This window comes from Convolutriloba macropyga, chromosome 1 (genome assembly GCF_964194025.1).
Source record: "Convolutriloba macropyga chromosome 1, txConMacr16.3, whole genome shotgun sequence".
NCBI classification, from domain to species: Eukaryota; Metazoa; Xenacoelomorpha; order Acoela; family Convolutidae; genus Convolutriloba; species Convolutriloba macropyga.
In genome coordinates this window covers 72,472,916-72,487,660 of record NC_134468.1, presented here as the reverse complement: position 1 = coordinate 72,487,660, position 14,745 = coordinate 72,472,916, and the positions used below count along the sequence as shown (strand labels likewise).

Here is a 14,745-nt window from a genome sequence, read left to right as displayed (position 1 = left end):
ACGAGCACTGATAACAAACGAAAAAACAGGAAAAAGAAAGGAAAAAAGATAGAGAAGGCAAAAGAGAGAGTGAGAGAGACAGATAGTGAGAGACAGAGTTGGAGAGCAAAACAAATGAGCGTGAAACGGAAAACGAAAAGGCAAAGAAAAACTCGGAGAAAAGAAATTAGTTAAAAAAGAGAAAAACAGAAAGAAGCAAAGACACAATTAAGTTAGGGAAAATAAACAGAAAGATCATTATCGGGGTCAATAAACTGAGAAAGGACGAGTCAGAGCAAGGAAGTGGTTTATGAGAGAGAAAGAGAGAAACAAAATGACATCCGAAAGAAAGAAACAGAGAGAAAGACAGAAAGAAAGAGAGAGAGATGAGCATGAGAAAAACACATTGAATGGACAAAGCTTAAAGGTTGAAAACATGGACAAAGCTTAAAGGTTGAAAACATAACCGACTAAAGTCGGGACAATTGCTCTCAAACAACCGGTGAGCGGTTGGCTTCGTCTGGCACGGTTAAGTGAAGGGGTGTTGGTGAGCGCAGCGGGGGGATTGCACCGGGGGGGGGCTGATGGGGTGGCAACAATGGGGGGATCAATCTCTAAGAACAGCCCTTCGCACCATAAGTATAAGTCTCCAAAAGAGATTCTGTGAATCGCATACTTGAAAACTAGTGAGCTGAAAGGCTCTAAGAGCACTTAATGCCACTGCGTGCCAGCTGTTTATCCCGTTTTTGAGGACGAAAAGTCAAATGCGTCAGACGAAAAATTGGTTAAGCGAAAAATCGCATGAAAAAGACCGACAGGACTAATATAATTGCTACAAACTTCGTTTGAGAGCAATTAAACTCCATTCGACAAGCCTCCTCTATCCTTAAAAGTAAAACCAATAACATTGCTGTTAGTAATTTTTGGCAAAATTGACGAACACTTTGTTAGAAAATACGGTAAATGTGGATAAAAACAACGTAACTCCGTCTTTTTGACAAGATCTCAAACCTCGATAAATACCTGTAATCAACGAAAATAAAAAACATTTAATTCCATGACCTACACTGGACAGGCTTTTTAATGATAGCAGTGTCAATTCTCTACGATGAATATATCGATCGTTTGAGTATATAGTTCTTCCCACCACAAGTGGGTCGGAACAATAAGATCGCACTTCCTAATGGAAGTGGCCTCACCTCTACTTATAAAAACTTTTTTCCTCTGCAGTTCCTGGCAGGTAATCAACAAAATACTGGGCCTAATTTGTATAAACATTTTTTCCACTACCAATTTTCACTACGAATAGTAAATAGTACGCCTTAGTCACCTCACAAATCAGTAGTGTCACCTGATGATTTATGTGGAACAGTGTAGGACTTTTCGCAAAACAAACGCGATGCCGCACCTTTGTCGGAAGGGTGGTCGTAAAAATATAACAAAACTTTTAACTTACAAGCCTCAAAAGGTTATCCAAAATATCGAATCGCTTAAACGGTTGACAGAAACCGCAAGAACAAAACGCTTACGCATAAAATATGCAACGACAACAATAATTGGTTCGAATTTCGTTCAAGAGCAATTACACGGTTGAAAATAATTCTATTCCAATTAATTTTTAGTGAAATTTAGAGAAATAATCATTAAATAAATTTCACGGCATTATTAGAGTTTTAATATTAATAACCGCGAAGCGAGGCAATTATTGGTCTCATGATGAATTTAGTTTGTCTTCCTCAAAAAATTGGCCAAGCAAAAAATTGCATAAAAAAGACCGGCAGGACTAATATAATTGCTAAAAACTTCGTTTGAGAGCAATTAAACATGGAAGAAAGACAGTGGCATGAAAAGACAGATAGAAAAAATAGCGAGAAGGCGACAGAACAGGAAGGAAGGGAAAGAGAAGAACCTCAAAGGAGATTAGAAGAAACACAGAAAAGGAGGACTTAGAATTTACGAGCGAGAAAGGTTACAGATGAGAAGAGCGAAAACTAAAAAAAAAATAAAAACCAAAAACACATGAAACAACGCGCGAGGGAGAAACACACACAAACACACACACACACATACACACACACACATACAGAGGGAGGGCGAGGGAAAAAAGTACTAGACTGCATTGTCTCGGGAGGTCGATTAGATTTTTAAACATTTTGATTCGATTTCAGCCTAATAACGTCTGATGAAGTGCTTTCAAACAACCGGCGGGGTACACTAATTAAGAGGGTGTGTAGGCAAGATCAATTTTAATGGGTGCAAAATAGTTCGAACTGTCAACCTCTTGGCTGGCAGTCCTGCACATCAAGCAATACGCTAGGGTGGCATTGCAAACTCCTCACAGCCACCTTAAATTGCAAGATTTTATTTCTGAATGAGAGCAAATTGGAAAAGGCAGAAATCAGAAGATCAAGCATAATTAACTTCAGAAATCGAAAGAATGTTTTCGTGGAGCCACAAATATTTCACGCAGAAAATTTGCACATAAAATACTCATTCGAGAGCAATTCAAAAAAGATTACCATGTTTTCGGGTACTATCAACCGCATAGCAGTTACTCTAAACTAAGCGGTAAGAAATCAGAATTAACATCACGTATCTCCGGTGGTAGTACTCTTTCAACAAATGCTAAAAAAAAGGGCAGATTTCAAACCTTAACCGAACTTATAAAGCCTCTTAACTCACAGACACAGTTTCAAACCCGACTGTTGCCAATCATTTTTGGCCAACAGCAAGTTTATGGGCCTAGAAAAAGAGTTAAGATAGGCGCCTAAACACGCTATTCAACAGCTCTTTCAACATTAAATGAGCGAATAAGAACACTTTGCAGTGTTTCTAGGTACTAACAACCGTAGAGCATTTGCACCAAAATGAGCGGTCAAAAATCGGGATTAAAGTAGCTGCGGTGGTAGTACTTTTTTTCAACAAAAGGGGGCTTATTTTCCAACTTAACCCAACATATTACGCGTCTGCATCTGAACCCAGAGACACGGGTTCAAACCGGACTGTTGCCAATCACTTTTGGTGAACAGCATCTTTGAGGTCGTAAAACATGTTAAGATAAGCTCCTAAACATGGTTTTCAGTGGATCTCTGTCGAAATTGAATTAGAGCAGCTAAAAAGCATTCTACCATGTTTCCAGGTACTAACAACCGTAAAGCAGATGCTCTAAATTGAGCGGTCAGAACTCAAGCTTAGCATCACGTAGTTCCGGAGGCTGGCCTTTTTAAAAAAAGGATTAAAAGGGGGGCAGCTTTTGCAACTCACCCAAACTTAATACACTTCTGGTTCTTAGCCCACTGATCAAGGTTCAAACCTCATTGCCAATCACTAGTACCGAGCATCATGTCTACGTACCGTAAAGACATGTTAAGAAAGGCTCTTAAACAAGGTATTCTGTGGTTCTCATTGAACACGGTATTCTGCGGACATTGAATTAAATCAATAAAAACGCATTTTACGATGTTTCCAGGTACTAACCGTAAAGCAATTGCTCTAAATGGAGCGGTCACAAATTGTGATTAACATCACGTAGCTCCGGTGGTAGTACTCTTTCAACAAATGCAAAAAAGGGGGCAGATTTTACACCTTAACCGAACTTATAAAGCCTCTGCCTCTTAACCCACAGACACAGGTTCAAACCCGACTGTTGCCAATCATTTTTGGCCAACAGCATATTTATGGGGCGAAAAAAGATAAAATAGGCGCCTAAACATGCTATTCTACAGCTCTTTCGACATCGAATGAGCGATTAAGAACATTTTGCCGTGTTTCTAGGTACTAACAACCGTAGAGCATTTACTCTAAATTGAGCGGTCAAAAATCAGGATTAAAATCACGTAGCTGCGGTGGTAGTACTATTTTTCAACTAAAGGGGGCTTATTTTCCAACTTAACCCAACATATTACGCGTCTGCATCTGAACCCACAGACACGGGTTCAAATCGGACTGTTGCCAATCACTTTTGGTGAACATCATCTTTAAGGGTTGTAAAATATGTTAAGATAAGCTCCTAAACATGGTGTTCAGTGGCTCTCTGTCGAAATTGAATTAGAGCAAAGCAGTTGCTGTAAATTGAGCCGTCAGAAATCAAGCTTAGCATCACGTAGTTCCGGAGGCCGGCCTTTTTAAATAAAAAAAAGATTAAAAGGGGGGCAGCTTTTGCAACTCACCCCAACTTAATACACTTCTGATTCTTAGCCCACTGATCAAGGTTCAAACCTTATTTCCAATCACTAGTACCGAGCATCATTTCTACGTGCCGTAAAGACATGTTAAGAAAGGCTCTTAAACACGGTATTCTGTGGTTCTCATTGAACACGGTATTCTGTGGACATTGAATTAAATCAATAAAAACGCATTTTACGATGTTTCCAGGTACTAACCGTAAAGCAATTGCTCTAAATGGAGCGGTCAGAAATCAGAGTTCCGGATAACGATCCGCATAAAGATGAAAAGGGGCACCTTTTGCACCTTAGCCCAAATTAATACGCTTCTGCCTCTTAACCCTACGTTGAGTCAATATATAGAAGATATAAATACTTCTAAACAAGCAAATAAATAACAATTAAAAACAAATAGATGTAATTGTTTGCAGATGCGGCTACTCTAACCCCTCTAAAAAGCTGAATGTAAAGGATCGAAATCCTGAAAGTTAGTGACTACTCATATTTCAGCAAGAACCTAGCCATTACTGACTCTAAAACTGAGGAGTAATTTAATTAAATCAAAACAGTCGTACCTCTTTTGGCAATTCTATGATCTGGCTAGAGTAATCTTTCGAAGGTAGATCATCCGTTATTGGCAGATAGTTTGACACGTCGTTGATTTCTTTGCCATTTACTCTCACGGCAGATTCCACTCCCGCTGCAGAGTTCCGAGAAGCCTTATCACCAGTCACAGCGGAGGCATAACTCGAATCTCTCCCGATGATGTCATTATTGGTCGTTATTCGACCTGTGTCACCTGATCCGAAATCTCCCATCTAAATTGTTCTATCATTGACTCTAAAAACCGCCGACTTTTAAAGCAACGATGAGAAAGTGGTGGCAAATTCGGACGGTAGAAGCTGTAAGCACGAAATGGGAAGAAAGAATGTCGATTGCATGATCCTTCAGAAACGCTCGAGATTGAAATCCTGGACTGTTGAGAATTTACATTTCATGTCGATACGCCCTCAAATACGTCTGATGTTTCAATAATTAACTTTGATGAAATCGAAAAGCCAACGACTACAAGTAGTTGAATTATATCAGCTGGAGAAAAAGTTCTCAAGATGGTCAGCAACCTCCCTCATTCAATACAAACGGTAGTTTTCAAGGGTTAGTCTGAACAAACTCAGATTTTTTCGCTTTGTTCGACATTTTGTAGATATTAAATCAATGCAATTAACATGCACACTTACAACTACGAGAGGAGCAGCGTTAAGATCCGGAGTCACAGTTCCTGGAATTACCGAAAAATTTGAGGCGTTTCAATAGAGTCAAGATCCTGGATAAAGTTGTTGTGCGTCAATTTTATATATTATTATTGGTCTAAGCACCATTTGAAATCTCATCAGTCCCGGAAAATAAAAACAAATAAGTTTGAAGTTTCTGCCCGAAAACTTTTTATGGTAAAAGTTTCAACTCACAAGAGCTTATTCCACTCAACAGCCACGGCATGCGAGAACGATCGTCTTAAAAAACTAGAGCGAAATTTAGGGACAGATAAACCGTAAAAAAAAATTGAGATCTTGTAACCAATGCTTCGTTTAATAAGTTTCCATAGATATAGCCTAATTTTGCTAGGCTGTGCAAAGCAATGCAAGATTTTAAACAGAATGGATTGCCTAATAGGAAACAAGTGTAGCTGCTTCAGGTACAACGAGGTAGGTTTGAAGGCGACAACCGAAACATCAGACGCGCAGCAGAGTGATTATTGGCTGAAATTTTGCTAACAGAAAATTTTGCAGACACAAAACAAAGTATCCAATAGGTGATAACGCTAAAAGTTTAAGAAACTTTAAACGAAAACTCTCCAAACAATCGTGGCAGGGAAACAGAAAACCTCAAATACCGAGAAAAAAGATATCATTGGCAAAAATTAGTCGAGAAATCTTCATTTTAATGAAATACAGAGGCAATTTAAGCGTGCGACTAATAGAAAAACTACAAAAGATATCTCGGTTAAATATTATTTTTACGACTGGGAAAATGAAAACATGCGTGCTTTCGCTCAAGACGAGTTTCGATAAAAACCTGATATCTCACGTGGTTTAAGAAATTTCTTGTAGTGGATGTGAATCCACCTATGTCGATCAGACTTCTCACGTTACCACAAGGATTATAGAGCACCAGAAACCTGATTCAACGGACGGGCAGCACGTTTCGGAAGTGATTCACCGGACGGGCAGAAACCTGATTCACCGGACGGGCAGCACGTTTCGGAAGTTGAAAATCAGAGGTTTTCGGAAGTTGATTAAGTGGATCAATTCCAAGAACTTCAAAAATTTAATCTTTGTAATAATTGTTGATATAATTCCATTTTGGCTGAAAAACTCATAGAGTAATGTTGATAACCTGAAGATGCTAGTTGTAGCAAAAATGTTCGTTTTTAAATTTAGAATTAAACTAATTGGCTTATAGCTAAAAGTTTAATTAACGCAATTAGGATGTTTTAATTTGATCTCGAATTGACATTTGACGGAGATTACAGAATGAAATCAAATAAATCATTTAACCATTTGTTGTAGAGCAAGTTGACAATCATTATAATGACGATCTGCTTGGTCCAGTCCTCATCATCTAGCAGGCGCAATAGCTCATATTCAACATTTTTATAACTCAGAATAATCATACAAACTTATCAGCATTCAATTTCGGTTTTGAAATTCCGAACCAACTTAATTTGAAACTAAAAAATCATGAGACATGTATCGACTGCAGATATCGAATACAAAAACAATGAACGGTATCAGTTGCGTAGAAATGGTGTTTGATTTTCTATTGCTTCAATTTATCTGTATTTTTTTAGGTCGGACAAAAATTAAAATTTGAGGAAATAAAATCAAAATTGGTTTATCAAAATTAATTTTTGGGAAGTCATAACTTTTGCAAGTGAATGTCTTTATTAGCTATATTTTTGTAAAGAAAACCTATACACTCTGTTGTACATAATGATTTATCTGGTGCAGTAAAATTATTATACGATATACTTATTTAATGTTGTACCTAATTTTGAAGGAAGTATCATAAAGTCATCTTAAGTTCACCGTCTACCGCCTTTTAATTCACTTAGTATGTCTGTTGCCCTAATTCCCGCACTGGGAATTGTTTGTTTATATTCGTTATGACTTCTGTGTTGGTAACTGATTATACTTTTCATTCCTTTAGTTTTGCACCTCGAGTACAGTTGCTCAATTTAATTTATCTCTTGTCAGCCATTTTTACTATCTGAGTAAATTAGATAAGCGATTCGCTAAGCGAATCCAAGTAAAAAATTGAATTAAGTGCACTCGCCGCACTAATAAACAAAACAGAAAGTCTAAAAGTGATTCGCAGTGCAAGTTTAAGTACACAATATTGATTGTGTACGAGGTGGCACAGTCAGCGATGCCAAAACAAACCCCAATTGACATCGAAACCTTCTGGGAAAAACTTAGTGCAGACCCTCCGTTGAAATGGGAAAAATGGCAGATGCAGGCAAAACTGGCTCTTTTTGCAAAGGAGAATATTGCATTAGATATACTGCTTGCACTAAAACCCGAGAATATTCAACTTTCGTTAGAACCGATCTACGAGAGTACAATAACAGGTTCCTCAGCCCAAAAAAAACGGTTAGCTAGAAATGCGCAATTTAAAATGAACTCGGAAAATCGATGTCAGATACAGATGGAGATAGGGATCGTGTGTGGAGACAAGCCATGGACACAGGCAGATCGCAAGACAGTATCTATGCTATACTTCAGTTTGGGCACCGGAGGATGAAGCATCATATGTAGTAGAAACCCGCATCTCAAGATTGACATATTGACAACGGTTGAATTTGGCAAATCATGAAATCTACGTTCATTCGTCAGCGAAATAATACCTCTGATAGGTACATGCTCCTTACTATTAAACAGTCAAAAGGGGAATCTATTGAAAATTTTTTTGGCAAATCGAAGGAATTGTCCGGGAATTGCGATCTTGGAAATCAAGAAGATACTCTGATCAGAGATCTTTTCATTGCAAATATGCAAGATCCTGAAGTTCAACGAGAACTATTTAGAAAAACTCTCAAACCACCACAAGCCCCACGCTTGGCCATAAATATGGAACCCGGACAACGGACTCAGTTACAGACTTCGAACACACAACACATATTGCATGTAAATGCAATAATTCCACAACGGCCTTTTCGCCAATCAAATCAACGACAATATACTTCAGCCCCTATCCGACAGACAAATCAACTATGCCGGAATTGTGGCCTCACTTGGTCAGCAAATCACAAGAATAAATGTATTGAAAAGGCAAGACGTGCAATAATTGTGGTTTACAAAATCACTTTTCAGATGCATGTCGTAAGCCGAAGTCTTTAACCACTAAACCAACTCGTTCTGATGTTAACTCAATTGAAGAAAATACAACTGAACAGTCTGTCAATGCGATCCAAAATGCCAATTATAATCCTCATTGTGAATCCAACTAGGATAGTTCAGATGATAATATGGTAGCTAGCATTGCTAGCAACAAAATTCAAATTGAACCCAAAAATACGATCTTACAGATCGAAAACACTACAGTAGGACTCTCATTGATTACGGGATTGTGTGTAGCATTTTGAATGAATCCCTTGCTACTGAGATAATCAACAATTCTACCATTGCCCGATGGCTGACAACAGCACCTGCACACGAACTCAAGACTTTTGGTAATGGACCAATACCCGTCATTGGAAAGATGCGAGCGCCGATAAAAAGTAACGGGTGGCGGATCGAAACGCCGCCGAACTTGTGGTAGTTAAAGACGGATTGAAAACACTGATTGGCAGAGACATATTTGAAGTTCTTGGAATTTCAATCACTCAAAATCTTTGTTCGGATGAAGTTAGTATGGTCAACACTATCACAACTCAATGTCCATACAAATCACGCAGAGCAAATCAATTTCCTCAGCTTATCTGACGCATTGTCAGATCAAAAAATCACATTGTTAAATCTAAATATCACAGCAATTTTCAACCTAAACATCAAAAAAGTAGAAGAGTACCTAATAATTTACAGGACCGAGACAATAGTGAAATTAAAAACCTTCTCGAAGAAGAACGCATAGAAAAAATTAATAATTGCTTTTATCAATATTTTGTTTCCCCAATAGTTTTCAGAGTTAAAAGAGACCGAACAATAAAATTCGCCGTGTTCTTTAAAATTCTCAATAAATCCATACATAAAAATAAGTATAAAATGCCGAATATTGAAATATTTATAGGCTCTATATCACAAATAATAACAGATTACAAAACAGAACCAGTGGATAAAATCTATTTCTCTAGTATAGATCTAAAGTGTGCGTATAGGCAACTAAATCTCCACCTTGACACCGCCAAACATTGTAATTTTGATATCGTCAGTGGTGATATGACAGGCACATATCGATTTAAAACAGGTTTTTACGGCCTTACAGACATGCCTGCCGAGTTTCAAAAGGCAATGGATTATACGTTAATCGGCTTTAAAAACACATATTGTTTCCTGGACAATATTCTTAGTGTAAGTAAAGGTTCAGATGAAGATCAATTTCAACTTGTATTAGATTGTCTTAAAAAACTGAATGCAAGTAACCTTCGTATCAATCTTCCCAAATGTCATTTTGCGAAGCAAAAATTTTCATGGATGGGGTATAATATTACTCAATCAAGGAAATCACCTTTAGAATCTAAAACTTCGGCAATCCTTTCATTGCAACCACCAAATACACTTAAAAAGTTACGCTCTTTTCTTGGTTCGGTTCACTATAATAGTAAATTTATCCCCAATCTAGCCCAACTTTGCCATACTCTAAGACCATTTCTTCTTAGATCTACAAAATACATAGACTGATGAACATACTATACATTTTAATGCTATAAAAACACAAATCGCGAAAGACACAGAAAACACTAATTATAACCCGCAACTCGAAACACGACTAAAATGTGATGCTTCTCGCTCCGGCCTAGGATCAGCATTTGAACAATTGACACTCAATGGTTGGAAGCCGATTTCTTTTGCATCTAGATTTTTGAATAGAAATGAAGAACGCTACAGCATCAAAGAAAATGAACTTCTTGAAGTGGTTTGGTCCATAGAATATTATAAAAATTACCTTTATGGCAAATAAGTTTCTATTATAACCAATCATCGAGCTCTTCTTTCAATCTTAAAAGAACATAGGTCAAATAAAAGCTATAACCGTCGTTTATCACGATGGGTTGATCAAATTTTACCCTACCAATTTAAAATAGAACATTTGCCAGGCGCAAAGATGGGACTTGTTGATTATATATCTCGCAAACCTTTTCAACCGGCGAAAAGTATTTCTAAGTATGATGAAGACTTTTTAGTTGCAACATTATCCCGTATACACACTAATGCACAATTACTTCAACAAAAAAACATAATTCTGCTGTTACACTTAATAAATTTTACTACGATGACAAACCTGATTTACAAACATCTAGCACTCAACATACTAAACAAGTATGGAATATAAATCCCGTTATGCCTAAATTGTTAATAAAAGACAATATGTCACTCGCTCCGCAAATTCCTAGTTCAAATTTAGCCCTAAAACCTAATCATAATTTTATTAGGGATTCCGTAACGCGCGTACGCTTAAAACGCAATAATTCAGCACTCGCGACGTGAATGCATCCTTCAAATCTGTTCTCTTTTAATACTTAATTTGGATAGTGATCACGCAATGCGCGTACAGGTAACTCCAAAAAAATTCAACACTCGCCAAGCAAACACCTAATCAAAATTCCACCCACATTATTTGTACAGAATTTGATAGCATACCCGCATCACAAGTAAATTTAACTCGAAACCAATTAACACTTGCCCAGCAATTTCATAATTTCAAATCAAATACTTCTAATCACAATATTTTTGATGGTAATTTTGATCCGCGAGTAGACTTTACTCATATTAAATTAACACTCGCCGGATATAGTCCCTTATTATTCAACCAATCATTTATTTCGAATAACTCAAATGCTTTATTTGCAACTACCACTAGTAAACACCAAATTAAATCCAAACTAGCGTCGTATAATACAAATACCATAAATACACAACTAAAAATTTAATCTCAAAATAGCACCATTTGAGACACAAAATACCGGAAACGCGTCACCCGCATCAGCATCAATTCACTGAATTAAGCCACTTTAACTTGCAAATCAAAAATCAGCCTCAAATTTTTTCCTTAATTAAAACTCAAAAGCCACATACCTTAAATAATTCAAGTGCCTAATTGACAAACAACGAATTGCTCATACTCACTTTTTGCCCAAACTCACTCTGAAATTCGGTTGTCTTCTTCCTCAATTAAATTAATTGAAAATTCAATATATTCATCAAAAATGAGTCAACAAGTGTCCGCAATGAAAGGCAAATCCACCTCTACTCGTTCTACTAGAACTTCACCTCTCGTTTTCTTCACGAATACTGCAAACCCAAACACGCCTCGCCATTCACCATCCCATTCCAATATCAGCAGCTCGCTCACTGATAGCCTTCAAATTCTCTACTTTGAGATGGTGGTTGGTAAAGTCTTCAACAAAGGTCTAATCGCTTCCTAACGAGTAAAGATGCCGTACTCAATGACGTCATGGCTTGCATCATCCGCTCTGACGAGGGCCGTTTGAAAGAGTTAAACCCCTACCTACACAGCTACTGGTGGGACTTACATGTAAGTGGTGGTTGCGTTTGCATGGACCAGAAGGTGGCCATCACCAACGCCTTAAGGGATGCGCTCATACATGAACAGATACCTTTTGATCCGGGCAATAGAGTGAAAATCTTGCACTGCAATCGGTAAAAATTTAAAACCTATAATTTCCGCAAAGCAATTTCAAGCACATACGCCATGTATGGTCCCGAACCAAGAGACACAAATAGATTTTGCAGGACCTATTAATAATGAAAAAGATCATGAAATTTACATTTTAACATGCATCAATAGATTTTCCAAATATTCCTCAGCTGAAAAATTTGATAACGCAAATGATTCTAATTTCATAACATTTTTAGATAATTACATACAAATTCACGAAGTTCCTCGCTGGTTGCCAATAGATCAAGCTCGTTGTCTTATACGAAATCAAGTAAAAAACTTTTGCACAAGAAGTAATATCCATCTAATCCCAGCCCCAGCAAATCACCACCGAGCTATAGGTTTAGTAGAACGATTAATTAGTACAATTAAACCGCGCCTTGCATGTATAAATGAAGCAAATAAAGAATTACATTCATTCACCATTAAAGCAGCACTAAAACCAATCCTCTACCAGCTCCGCATACTTAGACATAAAACTACTAAGATTTCGCCTTTCGAAAAACACTTTAGGCGACAAGCCAATACTCCGCTTAGCAATATCAGCACTAAACCACATTCTTCTGATTTAAGTTATGAGAAAATTTTAAATCATTATTTAGACGAAAAGACGGTCACACCCAATGAATTGCTTCCAAAAAATTCTTGGGGGAATTTTCGTAGTGACGAAGAAGTTGAGAGGAACATGTGTGCGGCCACAAATGACGCTTTCTCTCGCGAACGGCTTGCGGGTGACAATGAGTCCAGATTCCAACTTTCGACGAATGCCCAACACTCTATACCTCTAAGTAAACGCACAGTACAACTCAATATTGCCCGTAGAAAGCATCCAAATAGACGCTCGAAAAAAACAAACTGGACGGATTGTAAGAAGTGTTTGCCCCTGGTTCCGTCGTACAAAAGACAGATCAGTTTACGTCGGTGATTCGTGAACCCGGGAAGATGGAAGTCATAGTCAGAAATTGCGATACTGCCACATTTGGCACCCCTGATGAACGAAAAACAAAACTAACAGAATACATCAACCGCAGAGTACCCAGAGTACACGAAAAATCAACGGAGGCCGAAATTTTGAGTCAGACAAAAGAGATCACACGAATTCAGAAAGGCGATCAAAAGATGAAACACCGCAAACTTAAAAAGGCAAGCGGTGTCTCATCTAACAAATCTAATATTGCTCGCGCAATGCGAGTAAGAATGCCAAAAGTGCCGCCCAACCTCGTACCGCCAAAGACTCCATTGCAACCAGAAACCAATTCCGATCAACAAATTATTACTTCTGAAGTAATTATTGCACCTCCACCACCGAGCCAACGATCGGAACTTAACAATACCCTCTGCTTCAGCACCAGTAGAAGCATTGCCCCAAGTCCTCCCACGTGCAACTAAAAGGACACGAAAAAGCCCAAAATACTATGGTTATGATGATGAAGATTCATCAGGTGAATCGACCAATTCGTGCCCTTCTAACTTCTTACAGCCCCGTAGGAAACGTCGTGCAGGTAACATTGAATCTGTGCAGCCTTCGGTGATACAGACGATTGTGGATACTGCGGCTCAAGTAGAGCCAATTCCGAATCAATTTCCCTCGCCGGTCATAGGAGAGGTATCGCCTACTGATCCCGCCTCCGGCCAGCCAATCAGAGTTCTCCAGATGAATTGATAATTGATGAGGAGGATATGTAAACTCAAAACACTGAATGCTTAAAAAACTTGATACATTATTGATTATTGCTAGCTATGATAACCAGTAAATATATTGTTGATAACTATTTAACCAATGAATAAGTATTAGTATATAATCAGTATTGCTATTAAAATTTTCATGTTAACCAATTTTATTTTTCCCTAAAAAGGATGAAATGTTGTACATAATCATTTATTTGGTGCAGTAAAACTATTAAACGATGTACTTATTTAATGTTGTACCTAATCTTGAACGACGTATCATAGAGTCATCTTAAGTTCACCGTCTACCGCCTTTTGTTTCATATAGTATGTCTGTTGCCTTAATTCCCGCTCTGGGAGTTGTTTGTTCACTTTGTTATGAATTCTGTGTTGCTAACTGAATATACTTTTCATTCTCTTAATTTTGCACCTCGAGTACAGTTGCTCAATTTAATTTATTTCTTGTCAGCCCTATTTACTATCTGAGTAAATTAGACAAGTATTAGACAAGCGATTTGCTAAGCGAATCCAAGTACAAAATTGTGTTAAGTGCACTCGCCGCACGAAACAGAAAGACTAAACGTGATTCGCAGTGCAAGTTTAAGTACACAATATAGATTGTGTACGACACATCCAATGAAATTAAGCAGCCAACAGCGACATATTGGATACCCTCACGCCTACCAAACCCCATCATGCAGCTAATAATTAACCCAAGCCTAGCTACTCTCCAGCCTACCTACCCCCAAATCCCTATTCACTCCGCCTAACTAGCCCCGGCCCGATGTCAAAATCCAGAATTTAAAGTTGATTTTTCAGTCTTTGAACCAAAAAAAAATTGGATTTATTTGTAAGTTTTTTTTGTATCCTTCATTTTTTGATATTTTCGATTTGAGTTAAGTAATAATAAAAAAAGGCTGCATGACATATCGCGTCGTTTCTACTATTTTACCGGCTAAGTTTTTTAAACTGAAACAAGTTTGTTCATGACGTGAACATGACTACCCACATTTACACTAACACGTCCACCATCTGCCAT

At 37.8% G+C, this 14,745-nt stretch overlaps 1 protein-coding gene across 2 annotated transcripts in view; it reads right to left on the bottom strand.

Moving 5' to 3' along the window:
- Positions 1–5,023, bottom strand: part of LOC142342367 (ubiquitin carboxyl-terminal hydrolase 25-like) — a 109,623-nt gene extending 104,600 nt beyond the window's left edge. For both annotated transcript variants that reach the window (XM_075393674.1, XM_075393681.1), the window contains exon 1: positions 4,718–5,023. In XM_075393674.1, the coding sequence (XP_075249789.1) occupies positions 4,718–4,960 (243 nt within the window). In that variant the 5' untranslated portion in view covers positions 4,961–5,023. The remainder of the gene's footprint in view (positions 1–4,717) is intronic.
- Positions 5,024–14,745: the final 9,722 nt, after the last annotated feature.